At 44.9% G+C, this 16,458-nt stretch overlaps 1 protein-coding gene across 4 annotated transcripts in view; it reads left to right on the forward strand.

The window, feature by feature from the left end:
• The window catches only part of LOC122557409 (uncharacterized), a 74,192-nt gene that overhangs the window by 45,044 nt on the left and 12,690 nt on the right, over positions 1–16,458 (forward strand). For all 4 annotated transcript variants that reach the window (XM_043705095.2, XM_043705094.2, XM_043705093.2 and 1 more), the window contains exon 12: positions 4,527–4,860. In XM_043705095.2, coding sequence (XP_043561030.2) covers positions 4,527–4,860 — 334 coding nt within the window. The remainder of the gene's footprint in view (positions 1–4,526; positions 4,861–16,458) is intronic.

The following is a 16,458-nucleotide window of genomic DNA, read 5'->3' on the forward strand; positions in this document are numbered from 1 at the left end:
ACTTTATGACTGTCAGCAGCTCCAACAAGACTCAAGTAGCTCAACTCCATCCAGGACAAAGCAACTGGCTTGCTTGGCATCCCATCCACTTTTCAACATTCACACTCTTCACCTCCAATGCATTGTGGTAGCAGAGTGCACCATCTACAAGGTGCACTACAATAAATTACCAGGTCCTCTTTGATAGCACCTCCTAAACCGGAGACCTCTACCACCTGGAAGTACAAGGATAACAGATTCATGGGAGTACCACCACTTGGAAATTCTCCACATACCATCCTTACTTGGAACAATTTGCTGCTCCTTCAGTGGTGCTGGGTCAAAATCCAAGAATACCCTTCCCAGCAGCATTGCGGGGTTCCTAAATGCTAATGACTGCTGCAGTTCAAGACACTCACCACCACTTTCTGAGTTAGAGCTTTTCGATAAATGATGGCCTGAAAGGTGACACCCAAAAGGAATACTTTAACGTCCTCCTAGGTGTTCTTCCCTTGTGTGTTAGATAAAAGACAGGGGGTTGATTTGGAATTTAATGAAACAGCCCCTTCTTTATTTAACTCTTCAGGTGTCAGCATAAAACATTCATTCATTGTAACATTTAATTTTCACTTCATCTAACTTCAACATTAACTCACTTCGTTTCATTTCACTTTAACTTAGTTCACATTTAACTCTAATTCTAATGTGAACTCTATAAGTGGTGACACCCACATGCCTTGAATAAAAAGAACTATAACTTAGCTGTGTACACTCAAGCTATTCTGAGAATGTTGGTATAATTAGCTTTTTCCACTTCCATGGCCAAAGTTACAAATAGTTTTCTTTAGATTATGGCCAGTGCATTGGCCTCAGTCTTTTGAATTTAAACAGCAAAAGAACAACCTTTTTTTTTCAATAGTTAAAAATCACACAACACCAGGTTATAGTCCAACAGGTTTAGTTGGAAGCACACTAGCTTTCGGAGCGACGCTTCTTCATCAGGTGATTGAAGGAGCGTCGCTCCAAAAGCTAGTGTGCTTCCAATTAAACCTGTTGGACTATAACCTGGTGTTGTGTGATTTTTAACTTTGTACACCCCAGTCCAGTACCGGCGTCTCCAAATCATTTTTTTCAATAGACTTCTCAACTTGTTCAGCTACCTTAACAGTTTCATGTATGTGTGCCACAAATGTGTCTTTGACTCCATACTGTATGTTAACATTTATATCATTTATTTTATTTTACTGCTCGTGATTGTTCCTCCTACAATGAATGTCTTTATACTTCTCTGTGTTAAGTCTCAACTCCTTTGTGTCGGGCAGCGTAGAGAATGAATGCCTTTCCTGCCAATGCCAGAGATAGTGTTGAGCTCAGTTTAAAGCAAGTACCAAGCCTGACACACTTGTTTAACATTGTTGGTGGCCATGGTTTCAGCTGCCAAGGATTTAATCTCTGCCCCAAACCTCATTACCCCCTTTAAGACACTCCTTAGAATTTGTCTCTGAGATTAAGTTACTCGTTCCCTATCCAAACATTTCACTTTCTGCCTCAGAGGCAACCTTTACTTTGTAACATTTCTTTTGTGAAGCAGTTTGAGATGGTTTATGACGTTAAAATGACTAAATAAGTGCAAGTTGAAGTAAAGTTACCTTTATACGAGCTTTAACTATCCTACTCCCATGATTGTGTGATGTTTCCGGTTTACCTTCCCCGTTGTAAGAGTGCAAAGCATGTTTACCAGTCATTCCTCATAATAGAGACACTGCCTCCGGCACCACTGGACCTGCTCTGTGACTTCCCCTTCCCCCACCTCATCCTAGCTTCTAACCTCCAGAAACTCGATCCCCTGACCTGTCCGGACTTGTCCGACCTGCCCAGCTCCTTTTCCACCTATCCACTCCACCCTCTCCTCCCTGACCTATCACCTTCATCTCCTTCCCCACTGACCTATTGTACTCTATGCCACTCTCTCCCCACCCCCACCCTCCTCTAGCTTATCTCTCCACGCTTCAGGCTCTCTGCCTTTATTCCTGATGAAGGGCTTTTGCCCGAAACGTCGATTTTGCCTGTCCTCGGATGCTGCCTGAATTGCTGTGCTCTTCCAGCACCACTGATCCAGAATCTGGTTTCCAGCATCTGCAGTCATTGTTTTTACCTGCTCTGTGACTTGGTGACTAGGACTGACTCCATTGACCCAAATGCAAAGCAACAGCACCAATTTATGTATCTGTGGCACCTTCACCATACCATAATGCCCCAATTGGGGTTGCACTAGCACAGCTGTTATGTCAATTAAATACAGAATCAGGGATTAATGATCCTTTGAATTGACTTCTGATTTCATTACAGAATCTCACTCCAAATACATGGGGAGGAGGTGAGGGTGGTCAAAGTTGCTGGTTGATTGGCATGACCTTCACAACAGGAGAAAGGGAGGACTGCAGATGCTGGAGATCAGAGCTGAAAATGTGTTGCTGGAAAAGCGCAGCAGGTCAGGCAGCATCCAAGGAGCAGGAGAATCAGCGTTTCGGGCATGAGCCCTTCTTCAAAGGGCTCATGCCCGAAACGCTGATTCTCCTGCTCCTTGGATGCTGCCTGACCTGCTGCGCTTTTCCAGCAACACATTTTCATGACCTTCACAACATTCAGTCACTCACAGCCGATGCTCAGTAGCAGCAGTCTGTACTGTCTACAAGATGTGCTGCAGAAATTTGCTGAAGATCCTTAAACAGCTCCTTCTGAACCCACAACCATTTTCACCTAGAAGGACAAGGGCAGCAATAGATACATGCAAATGTCACCAGTTGCAAGTCTGCCCCCGCTCCACCACTCCACAAAGTCATTCACAATGCTGACTCGCTTGCCTTCACTGTCACTGTATCACGATCCTGGAATCCCCTCCCTCAGGGCATTGTGGGTCAACTGACAGCAGGCAGACTGCAGCAGTGCAAGAAGGTGACTAACCACCAGCTTCTCAAGGGCACGTAGGAACAGGCAAAAAGCGCTGGCCTAGCTAGCAACACCCACAACTCATGAGTGAATTAAAACAAAACATTGGCCCAGATGATAGAAGGAATCATTGCCAGCAGGTCGCAGTACATATAAGATTTGAATTGAAGAATCAGAGTTTTGTGGGTGTGCGTTGAAGGTAATTTTAAGAAAATAAAGTAGTTCAAGGTGTTTCTCTCACTATCACCAAAGAAAATTTGACAGCAAAAGACACACGGTGACTTTGGGGTACATGACAAAACGTTTGATCAAAGAAGTAGATTTTGTGTGATTTAGAGGAGGAGAGAATTAGGAATGTGGAGAGTCATAGACATGATGTGGAGGAGCCAGTGTTGGACTGGAGTGTACAAAGTTAAAAATCTCACATCACCAGGTTATAGTCCAACAAGTTTATTTGGAAGCACAAGCTTTCAGAGCGCTGCTCCTTCATCAACTACCTAATGTAGTCATACACCATGGAAACAGACCCTTTGGTCCAACTAGTCCATGACAAACATAATCACAAACTAAACTAGTCCCATCTGCCCATATCCCTCCAAACCTTTCTTATTCATGTACTTATCCAAATGTCTTTTAAATATTGTAATTATACCACCATCCAGTACTTCCTCAGGAAGTTCATTCCATACGCAAACCACCCTTTGTGTAAAAAATTTTAAAATTTGTTCCTCATGCCTTTTTTAATTCTTTCTCCTCTCACGTTAAAATTGTATCCCCTAGTCTTGAAATCCCTCATCCTGGGGAAATGACAACTACCATTAAACTATCTATACCTCTCATTATCTTATAAACTTCTTAAACCGGTTGAGAGACAACCTTAAAGGAAATTATTCCAGAGAATTAGAGATTAGACAAATAGATGAAGGCACTGTCATCACTGCCCTAGCAGTGGGATGGACTGGAGGCCAGAAATGGTAGGAATGCAATGATTTCAGAAAGCTGCAGGTGAGGGTGGGGAGATAAATCAGATCAGATTAGATTAGATTCCCTACAGTGTGGAAACAGGCCCTTCTGCCCAACAAGTCCACATCGACCCTCCAAAGAGTAACCCACCCTCCTCTGACAAATGCACCTAACATTATGGACAATTTAACATGGCCAATTCACCTGACCTGCACATCGTTGGAATGTGGGAGGAAACCCACGCAGACACGGGGAGAATGTGCAAACTCCACATAGACAGTCACCCAAGGCTGGAATCGTACCTGGCACTGTGAGGCAGCAGTGCTAACCACTGAGCCACTGTGCTGCCCAAAGTGTCCTGGGAAATGAAGAAAGCCAGTTGACACAGTAACAATGTAGGTAAAAACAATGACTGCAGATGCTGGAAACCAGATTTGGATTAGTGGTGCTGGAAGAGCACAGCAGTTCAGGCAGCATCCGAGGAGCAGTAAAATCGACGTTTCGGGCAAAAGCCCTTCATCAGGAATGGTATATTTGTGTAATTTACTATTCAGTGTGTCTGGAAAAGGAAATGTAGTTTTGTAAGCTTGTGTGTGATAATTCCTGATTTTTATTTTCACTGTCATATACCATAGGTGATTTGTGCAGCAAGTGATACTTCAGAAGACCCATGTAACACTGATGTGGGTGAAGATGAGCCTTTGGAAACAGATCCAGAAAACACCGATATTTCGAACCATAAGTCTGTAGAATCACTACCTTCCAAAATACTTAGTGAAGACTCTGAATCAGATTGTGGCTTCAGATTGCTGTCAGGTACTTCTAAAAAGAAAGTTGCAGGTGGATTCAGCATTTCCTGCAGGAAGAGGATAAATGGACTATCTTGGGGAAAGATTCCACAAACTTCAGAGCGGACAGAATGCCTCACGAATGAGGTTCAGAAGCTCTTGGAAGAATTGTTTTGTACAGGTGAACTTTTATTTTCCTTTTTGAAGCAGCTTTATGTTAATATTTTGACATGAGGCAATGGATTTTCCCCCACACACTCTTTATACTGAGTGCATCTTTTGTTTAGACTCCATTTAACCTGACTGTTTTGATGAGGTTCATAAATAAGAATATAGCTCTGAGGTTCTGTTTCATATCTTTCTGCAATAGAACAGAATTGACTGAAGGCAGTGTGGTAATTACGGGCTCAGCCTTACCAGAAACTGGCTCAGTGGCATTTTTGTCATTTTTGACCTTTCTGCAAGGTCTACTGAGATTTCTTGAGTTTATCATTCCACATTCACTTCATTCTCTTCGTATTGGTACTCCTTATAGAGTCATAAAGTCATAGAGATGTATAGCATGGAAACAGACCCTTTGGTCCAACCCATCCATGCCGACCGGATATCCCAACCCAATCTAGTCCCATTTGCCAGCACTTGGCCCATATCCCTCTAAACCCTTCCTATACATAAATCCATCCAGATGCCTTGTAAATGTTGTAATTGAACCAGCCTCCAGCACGTCCTCTGGCAGCTCATTCCATTCACACACCACCCTCTGCATGAAAAAGTTGCCCCTTAGGTCCCTTTTAAATTTTTTCCCTCTCACCCTAAATCTATGCGGTTTAGTTCTGGACTCGCCCACCCCAGGGAAAAGGTCCTGTCTATGTTAATAGGCCTCTTGTCACTCAATACTGGGAATCACTTCTTGGCATCTTGTTTTTGACATTGAGAATGTACTCAATGGATACCTCACCCTGAACTATGTCATTCAGGGAAAAAAAATCACTATTTCCATTTCAGGGAATCACATTTCGGCTCAGTTTTATTGAAGCAGCTCCAATATTATATTTTTGATCAGCATTATCATCACTCAGAATGGTTAGGAAGTGGGAGACAGTATCCTGTCTTTCAAGATCCATTGGTTAGTCTGTATTGACCGGCCAGTCCAAACCAGTCGAACTGTAGATAAATGAGTCTTCATGGTGACCCTGAGGAGGTGATGGGGTTTTGAGCATGCTGGTAAAATTGGAAACAAAAACAGAAAATGCAGGAAGTAGAAAGCTTTTCAGTTCAGTTTCGCAAAAGAGAAAATCTAGATGAATAACCATGTATTGAATACTTCCAAATATTGGGTTCATCCTCCAAAATTACAACTTGGTCTTTATTTTCAGCAATTTTGTTTTTGCTCTCAGTATTTGATAAGTGAAATGGCTGTAAACTATCAGCTCCCTCCAATTTAAAGTACTGTAGTCTTTTTATTTCATCAGCAATGTGAATTTACTGAAGCAGAATTAATTTTATTTGGAAGTGTCCTTGGTAAACTTCAACTCTTCTGTTTTTTTGGTTTAGAATTATTGTATGATCAATTTCTAATTTTATGAATGAAATAGTATATGAGCCTTAAACTTATTTTTTCATATGCTATATTTGGAATCATCTTTTTATGTACAAACTTATCGCACCAACTAGCAAACTTTAATTTTTTTTTAATAAAGTGGGTGGTTTAGTGGTTAACACTGCAACCTCACAGCACCAGGGACCCAGGTTCAATTTTACCCTCAGGCAACTGTCTTTGTGGAGTTTGCACATTCTCCCTGTGCCTGTGTGGATTCCCCCCCCCCCCCCCCCCCCCGTGTGCTCTGGTTTCCCTCCCTGAGGGGAACACCACCCCTGCTCATGACTCCACTCCATTTCCCCTAACACCACGCCCACTCCAGTTACAGGCTCCACCCCCACTCCCAGCTCTATACCTACACCAGGTCCTAGCTCCCTGCCGAGTTTTCACCAGTCCCCCTGACCTCCCCCTCAATGAGGATGAACGATCAGTCCTCAGCAAAGGCCTCACCTTTATCCCCCTCCGTCCATGCATTAATTAATTTAACACACGCCGTGACGTCAAACACTTCTGCCGCCTCCGCCTCCGCCTCCGAACTTACTTTTACAATCAGGACTCCCGCCCACCTTCCGAGAACCCCTTCGCCCACCTCCAGCACACTCCATCCGCCTGGACACCCTGCACTGGTCTATTACTCGTCCTCGAACTCTTCATTTCCTACTGCCACCAAGACATTAATTGCCTCAACCTGTCTACCCCTCCCCCACTCCAATCTCTCATCCTCCCAACACCTAGCCCTCCACTCCCATTGCTCCAATCCCAACCTCACTATCAAACCAGCGGATAAAGGGGGTGCAGTGGTAGTTTGGCGCACTGACCTCTACACCGCTGAAGCCAGACGCCAACTCGAAGACACCTCCTACCGCCCCCTCAACCATGACCCCACACCCCCTATCACAAACCCATCACCTCCCAAACCATATAGAACCTCATCACCTCAGGAGATCTCCCACCCACAGCTTCCAACCTCATAATCCAGGAACCTCGCACCACCCGATTCTATCTCCAAGATCCACAAGCCTGACCACCCTGGCCGATCCATTGCCTCAGCCTGCTCCAGCCCCACCAAACTCATCTCCACCTACCTTGACACTGTCCTATTCCCCCCCTGGTCCCGTAACTCCCCACATACATTCGAGACATCAACCATGCTCTCCACCTCGTCCAAGACTTCCATTTCCCCAGGTCCCAACGCCTCATCTTCACCATGGACATCCAATCTCTCTACACCTCCATCCGTCATGACCAGGACCTCCAAGCCCTCCGTTTCTTCCTCTCCCGACCTCCCAAACAGTACCCTTTCACCGACACTCTCATTCGTTTGGCTGAACTGGTCCTCACCCTTAACAATTTCTCCTTTGAATCCTCCCACATCCTCCAGACCAAAGGGGCAGCCATGGGCACCATATGGGCCTCAGCTATGCCTGTCTCTTTGTTGGCTATGTAGAACAGTGCATCTTCCGTAGTTACACCGGCACTACTCCCCATCTCTGCCTCCACTACATTGATGACTGCATTGGTGCAACCTCATGCTCCCGCGAAGAGGTTCAGCAATTCATCAACTTCACCAACACATTCCCCCCCATCCTTAAATTCACCTGGACCATCTCTGACACCTCCTTCCCCTTCCTGGACCTCTCCATTTCCATTAATGATGAGTGACTTGACACTGATATTTTTTACAAACCCATCGACTCCCACAGCTACCTGGATTATACCTCTTCCCACCGTACCTCCTGCAAAAATGCCATCCCGTATTCCCAATTCCTCCATCTCTGCCGTATCTACTCCCAGGAGGACCAGTTCCACCACAGAACACACCAGATGGCCTCCTTCTTTAGAGACCGCAATTTCCCTTCCCACATGGTTAAAGATGCCCTCCAACGCATCTCGTCCACATCCCACCCCTTCGCCCTCAGACCCCACCCCTCCAACCAAAACAAGGACAGAACGCCCCTCGTGCCCACCTTCCACCCTCCCAACCTTTGCATAAACCACATCATCTGACGACATTTCCGCCACCTCCAAACAGACCCCACCACCAGGGATATATTTCCCTTCCCACCCATTTCTGCTTTCCGCAAAGACTGTTCCCTCCGTGACTACCTGGTCAGGCCCACGCCCCCCTACAACCCACCCTCCCATCCTGGCACCCTCCCCTGCCACCGCAGGAATTGCAAAACCTGCACCCACACCACCTCCCTCACCTCCATCCAAGGCCCCAAAGGAGCCTTCCACATCCATCAAAGTTTTACCTGCGCATCCACCAATGTCATTTATTATATCCGTTGCTCCCAATGCGGTCTCCTCTACATTGGGGAGACTGGAGGCCTCCTAGCAGAGCGCTTTAGGGGCCATCTCTGGGACAGCCGCACCAATCAACCCCACCGCCCTGTGGCCCCACATTTCAACGCCCCCTCTCGCTCTGCCGAGGACATGGAGGTTCTGGGCCTCCTCCACCGCCTCTCCCTCACCACCCGATGCCTGGAGGAAGAACGCCTCATCTTCCGCCTCGGAACACTTCAACCCCAGGGCATCAATGTGGACTTCAACAGTTTCCTCATTTCCCCTTCCCCCGCCTTATCCCAGCCCCAACCTTCCAGCTCAGCACCGCCCTCATGACCTGTCCTACCTGCCTATCTTCCTTTCCATCTATCCACTCTACCCTCCTCTCTGACCTATCACCTTCATCCCCACCCCCATTCACCTATTGTACTCTATGCTAATTTCTCCCCACCCCCACCCCTCTCTCATTTATCTCTCCACTCTGCAGGCACCTGCCTCTACTGCTGATGATGGGCTTTTGCCTGAAACGTCGATTTTCCTGCTCCTCGGATGCTCCTGACCTGCTGTGCTTTTCCAGCACCACTCTAATCTAGACTCTGGTTCTCAGCATCTGCGGTCCTTGTTTTTACCTAAATTGCCCATCATGTCCAGCAATGTGTAGGATAGGTGGGTTAGCCATTGGAAATACAGGGTTACAGGGATAGAGCAGGAGGTTGAGTTTGGGTGGGATATTCTTTGGAGGGTCAGTGTGGACTTGATGGGCCGAATGTTCTGCTTCCGCACTGTAGGGATTCTATGATTCAGTCATGACTCAGGATAGCAGCCTAAACTTTGAGTTAGTAGGTCTGTATTCAGGTGCCAGAGACTGGAACACAAAACCCAGGCTGACACTCAGTGCAACACCACCTCCGTGCTGTTCTGCATTGATCAGAGGTGTGACCCTTTTGGTAGAATTGTTGAAACAAAAGCTCTTTGCCATGGGACTTTTCCCCTAGTTTCTCAGGGAAGAGATACATGGCAATATTTCAAAGAAACATAAGGGCCAAGGCCAATATGTATCCCAATATTTAACTCAGCGTTACTATGGTATTTTCACATTTCTGTTTGTTGAACCTACTGCACAAAATGATTGTTGTATCTTCCTACATTAAAACGATGACTACACTTCAAAATTCAAATTGGTTGTAAAGTGATAGATCATTAAGTACTTAGAGGCATGATATAAATTTTATATTAACAGCAGGTTAAAGATAAATACAGTTAGAAATTTGTCTGGCTTGCATCTTCCTTTAACAGATGTAGCAGCTGTAGACAATTAGTTAATTTTTAACGTAATCTGAGTTTATTTCAGTTCCAGCCATAGCTGCTCAATGAAATAACTGCTGAAAATTTGATGGTAGATGTTAAGATAAAGGCAGCACTTTCAGCAACTCTTGAGTCATCAAATTCAAGTGGAAGAATTGTAACACCTTTTGTAACAATTGTTAACTAGTTATTATCTTCGAGGAGAAAGTGAGGTCTGCAGATGCTGGAGATCAAAGTTGAAACTTTATTGCTGGAACAGCACAGCAGGTCAGGCAGCATCCAGGGAACAGGAGATTCGACGTTTCGGGCACAGGCCCTTCTTCAGGAATGAGCAGAGAGTGTTCAGCAGGAGAAGATAAAAGGTAGGGAGGAGGGACTTGGAGGAGGGGAGTTGGAAATGTGATAGGTGGAAAGAGGTCAAGGTGAGGGTGATAGGTCGGAGTAGGGTGGAGGCGGAGAGGTCAAGAAGACGACTGCAGGTCAGGAAGGCGGTGCCGGGCTGGAAGGATCCGGCTGAGACAAGGTGGGGGGAGGGGGGATGAAGAAACTGGTGAAGTCCAAGTTCATCCCCTGCGGTTGGAGGGTTCCCAGTCGGAAGATAAGACGCTCCTCCTCCGACCGTCGGGTTGTTGTGGTTTGGCGGTGGATGAGTCCAATGACCTGCATATCCTCGGTGGAGTGGGAGGGGGAGTTGAAATGCTGTGCCACAGGTTGGTTGGGTTGGTTCGTCCGGGTGGCCCAGAGGTGCTCTCTGAATCGCTCCGCAAGTAGGCGGCCTGTCTCCCCAATATAGAGGAGGCCACACCGGCTGCAGCGGATGCAGTAGATGATGTGGGTGGAGGTGCAGGTGAATCTGTGGCGGATATGGAAGTTTCCCTTGGGGCCTTGGAGAGAAGTGAGGGGGGAGGTGTGGGCGCAAGTGTTGCACCTCCTGCGGTTGCAAGGGAAGGTGCCGGGAGTGGTGGTTGGGTCGGTGGGGGGTGTGGATCTGACAAGGGAGTCGCGGAGGGAGTGGTCTCTACGGAAAGCTGATAGGGGAGGGGAGGGAAATATATCCTTGGTGCTGGGGTCTGTTTGGAGGTGGCGGAAGTGACGGCGGATGATGCGCTGTACATGGAGATTGGTGGGGTGGTAGGTGAGGACCAGTGGGGTTCTGTCCTGGTCTATCTCAGGCGACCGAATCAACACGGACATCTACTACAAACCTACCGACTCCCACAGCTACCTGGACTACACCTCCTCCCATCCTGCCCCCTGTAAAAATGCCATCCCATTCTCCCAATTCCTTCGTCTCCGCCGCATCTGCTCCCAGGAGGACCAGTTCAAAATACGTACAACACAGATGGCCTCCTTCTTCAAGGACCGCAATTTCCCCCCCGACGTGGTCGACGGTGCCCTCCACCGCATCTCCTCCACTTCCCGCTCCTCCGCCCTTGAGCCCCGCCCCTCCAACCGCCACCAGGACAGAACCCCACTGGTCCTCACCTACCACCCCACCAATCTCCATGTACAGCGCATCATCCGCCGTCACTTCCGCCACCTCCAAACAGACCCCAGCACCAAGGATATATTTCCCTCCCCTCCCCTATCAGCTTTCCGTAGAGACCACTCCCTCCGCGACTCCCTTGTCAGATCCACACCCCCCACCGACCCAACCACCACTCCCGGCACCTTCCCTTGCAACCGCAGGAGGTGCAACACTTGCGCCCACACCTCCCCCCTCACTTCTCTCCAAGGCCCCAAGGGAAACTTCCATATCCGCCACAGATTCACCTGCACCTCCACCCACATCATCTACTGCATCCGCTGCAGCCGGTGTGGCCTCCTCTATATTGGGGAGACAGGCCGCCTACTTGCGGAGCGATTCAGAGAGCACCTCTGGGCCACCCGGACGAACCAACCCAACCAACCTGTGGCACAGCATTTCAACTCCCCCTCCCACTCCACCGAGGATATGCAGGTCATTGGACTCATCCACCGCCAAACCACAACAACCCGACGGTCGGAGGAGGAGCGTCTTATCTTCCGACTGGGAACCCTCCAACCACAGGGGATGAACTTGGACTTCACCAGTTTCTTCATCCCCCCTCCCCCCACCTTGTCTCAGCCGGATCCTTCCAGCCCGGCACCGCCTTCCTGACCTGCAGTCGTCTTCTTGACCTCTCCGCCTCCACCCTACTCCGACCTATCACCCTCACCTTGACCTCTTTCCACCTATCACATTTCCAACTCCCCTCCTCCAAGTCCCTCCTCCCTACCTTTTATCTTCTCCTGCTGAACACTCTCTGCTCATTCCTGAAGAAGGGCCTGTGCCCGAAACGTCGAATCTCCTGTTCCCTGGATGCTGCCTGACCTGCTGTGCTGTTCCAGCAATAAAGTTTCAACCTTAACTAGTTATTAAGCAGGAGAGCTGTGCTTTTCAGAAGAGCTATTCTGTGCACAGATTGGCTGAAAATATTAAAGGAATGATCTCGTTATTGTTTGCTGCTTGGATATTTGGTAGTAAATTCTAAGTTCGTTAAAGGATCGTATATATGTGCTTTCAATATTAACTCTTGATCATAATCTGATGACATTTAAACCTCTTGGGCTGTCGACTGCAGTATTGAAGTTAATCCATTTCCATTTGGTGCTCTGGGATGCATCTACAGAAAGTCACCTAGCCTTTATTGTTTTCTAAGATCTGACCAACACCCCTTCTATTGTTCCACCTAAGCTGATTTAGGATATGCATTCATTTGATTCCTCCTGAATATATAAGAATAAAAATTATGATGTTTCAAATACAGTGTCTCGTATAAATAAAAACATGCTCTCTTTCACTATTTGCTTTTGCATTTGAATATACTGAAAATCTTATTTGTAAGTCTAGATCATGGCACACTGTATTTGTTATAAATTGGAAAAAGACAACCTCCCATTTAAATTTGTCATTTGATGACCCGACTTTATGGAATCTAACCAATCAAATTAATTAATTAAAGCTAGAAGTACATTTAAAACTCTGAGAACATCTGTCAGTTTTATTTGTGAAGGTTTGCAGTATTTTGTTTTTATTTGGGAACTCAGTTTGAAAGTGAAGGAAATGTGAATTTAGATCTGAAGGTGATTGGCCTTTTTTTTTTAAAGAAAAGTTCAGAAAGCCATTTTAAGCAGTGAAGTAGTGATTTTAAGAACATATGTGACCAAAGTTAAATATTCAGTCAGTTTCTGTGGAGTTGATTACTGAAAGTTTACTAAATTGAGCTTTATGATATAGAAGGAATTCAGGGACCAATAGTAAGTTGAGTTAAGAGGAGTTATATCAGCTGAAGTTTAGGTGGTATAAATCCCCAAACTGTCAGAATTAGAAGGACATGTCCAAACCATCAGAGCTGAAAAGAATTCTTAAGCAGTCCCAGGAGAAGAATAGAAGGGAATTATTTGAGTACAAAATTAAAGATAGGAGTGATATTTCACTGGGATATTGCTAAGAAAAGGGTTTGAATCATTATTCCTAATACTAAATAAAAACCGAAAGAACTGTGGATGCTGTAAATCAGAAACAAATGAAGTTGTTGCTGGAAAAACTCAGCAGGTCTGGCAGCAGCTTTGAAGAGAAATCCGAGCTAACATTTCAGGTCCAGTGATCCTTTCTCAGAACTAAGGTTCTGGATCACTAAATCCAAAACGTTAACTCTGATTTCTCTTCACAGCTGCCAGACCTACTGAGCTTTTCCAGCAACTTCTGTTTTCCTTTCTGATTATTTTTAATATTTCCATTAAGATCGTTCTAAATGGTTTGTACAGATGATTTATGTTTGGTTTAATAAAGTTATGTTCTTTTGTTTAAAGAACATTGCCAGCCTCAGTTGAATACGTTCACTGTCTGACAACCACGGTGACCAAACTGCAAGAATAAACCTTACCATCTATAAAGTTAGGTTTCACTCTGAGAACTGACTTTTTCAGTAACACTGTCTTCTGTGGGCATATTTATCTGTGTAATTTTATCTTTGTAGGTTCTACATGCCTACATTTAATTAAAAGTTAATAGGTTGATGTGGTTGAGCATGCTTTTGCCAAAGTTTGGATGTTCCTGCTCAAGTGAACTCCTATAAATACAAAGTTGTTGTTATTGCATTTCTCATCATTGACTCCTCAGACACTGATGCAGATTGGCCACTTGGTATCTTTGTGTTATTGGTTTACATCAGACACGACTAAAATTCATCTTTCAGATGAGGCATTTGATTTGAATTATTATTGTCAGACATACCTAGGTACAGTGAAAAGTTCTATTTTGCCTGCACTACAGGCCGATCATGCCATACAAAGTGCATTAGGATGATAGAACACAGCAAGGAATACAATGTTACAGCAGCAGAGAATGTGCACAGAGAACGAGATCAACATTGAATTTAAAATTTGAGAGGTCCATTCAGAAGTCTAATAGCAGGAGTGAAGGAGCTGTTCTTGAATCTGTATACAGTTTTTTATATCTTCTGACTGATGGGATAGAGCATTTCTGGGATGGGATGGGTCTTTGATGATCCTGGTTGACATTGAACCAAAGCTACTCTTTCTCCATGTCCTTTCACTCCAACAGGAGCAAATTAGGAACTTATTGCAGTTAAACTGAGCCTGCATTTTAGTCGACTGTTATATTTTAGATAAGCAGGTGGAACTGGAGCTTAGGCTTTACATACTTAACACAGTTTCAGTCTGCTCCTCTTTCAAGTCAATGTTTCCAGAAATGTTATGACACACCTCTGGGGCAGATGGCACTTCAAGCTGGACCTTCTGGCCCAGAGGTAGGAACACTACATTTGCACCACAGAGCTCTCCTGCTCCTACTTATAAATGTACAACTGAGTCCCAGTTAATGCCCTCTGCTTGAATATGATTACATACACAACTAATATACAATCAACATTGTATATTAATTAAGATTGCCAAATGAAATGTTTGTGGCTCTGCTGTGATAAGTTCCATGTTTCACGTTTCACATTACAGATTCACATCAGCCTCCACCTATTCTATTTATCTAATCCTATCAAGATATCCTGCTAATCCCTTCTCCCTCATGTACTTATCTAACTTCCCCTTAAATACATCTATACTATTTAGCTTAACTGCTCCTTTTAGTAACAAGTTCCATCTTGTAACCATTCTCTTGATAAAGAGGTTCTCATGAATGTTTGTTTATTAGTTAATTATTTACCTTGTTCTTCTTGTGGATTGCCATGCAGTGAAAACATTACCGAATGACAGAATTGTTATGGTTCATTGTATCTGCACCAGCTCTCCAATGAACATTGTGACTTGGTGCCAGTCTCCTGCCCGAACCCAATTTAAATAATAATCTAATACCATCTTGACTGCCTCAGCTGAATCTACTTTTGCAACACTTCCAGGCAGACCATTTGAGACCTGAATCACCCTCTGTCTGCCATTATTTTTCATAATTTGCTTTCACTTCTCTGTCCTCTTCCAGAGAAATTAGTCTGAGCCTATGTAATCTGTCCTGATAGTTCAAACTTCTCCAATCTATAAGACAAATGGATGTGATTTGGTATGGTTATAAAGACATGATTGCAGGGAGACCAGGTTTGGGAATTGAACGTCTAAGGATTCTCAGTGTTTCAGAAGGATAGGCAGGACGGAAAAGGAGGCAGTGTAGCTTTGCTGGTAAAGGATGATGTCGGTGCTGTAGTGAGAAATGATGTCAGCACTGGAGATCAAGACATAAGAATCAGTCTGAGTCGAAATAAGAAATAGCAAGGGAAAGAAGTCCCCAGTGGGAGTAATCTAGTGGGGCACAGTATAAACTAGGAAATACTGCCAGAAAGGTACAGCAAAAATCATTAGTGATTTTAACATGCATATAGACCGGATTAATCAATTTGGCAGGGTAGACTCGAGGGAGAGTTCTTGAATGTATTAGAGATTCTTTCTTGGAGCAATATGTTCTGGAAACAATCAGGGAGCAAGCTATTCTGGATATGATGTTGTGTAATGAGGTGCGGATAAATTAATGATCTCATAGTAAAAGAGCCTTAGGAAAGAGTGATCATTCAAATTCAGTTGGAGGGTGAGAAACTGGAATCCCAAACTAGCGTTCTGGAGTTAAACAAGGTAATTACCTAGGCATGAGGACAGATCTGGTCACAGTGGACTGGAAGGGAAATCTAAAGATAGGTCAGTTGATGAGCAGTGGCAGGTATTTAAAGAGATATTCAATTGCTCCCAACTAAAATATTTCCCAGAAAGGAAGAAATATTGTAAGAGGGAGAGAAAGCATCCATGGCTAAGCAAGGAAGTTAAAGATGATGTAAAGTCAAAAACTATGGCGTACAATATTGGAAAAGTTTAAAGATCAACAAAGGGTCACCAAAAAAATTCATAGAGAAAGGGGAAAATGTGAAAAAAAAAACTCAGCACAAAATATGGAAATGGATGACAAAAGTTTCTGTAAATATATAAAATGGAAGAGAGTAGCAAAAGTAAATGTTGGTCCCTAGAACTGAGTTGGAGAGCTAATAATGGAGAACACAGAAATGACAGGGTCACTAAATGAATATTTTGCTTCAACTTTTGTAGTGGAGG

The sequence above is a fragment of the Chiloscyllium plagiosum genome, unplaced genomic scaffold (genome assembly GCF_037043375.1).
Source record: "Chiloscyllium plagiosum isolate Xiang-an unplaced genomic scaffold, Cpla_swu_hap1 HiC_scaffold_11, whole genome shotgun sequence".
In the NCBI taxonomy this organism is placed as follows: Eukaryota; Metazoa; Chordata; class Chondrichthyes; order Orectolobiformes; family Hemiscylliidae; genus Chiloscyllium; species Chiloscyllium plagiosum.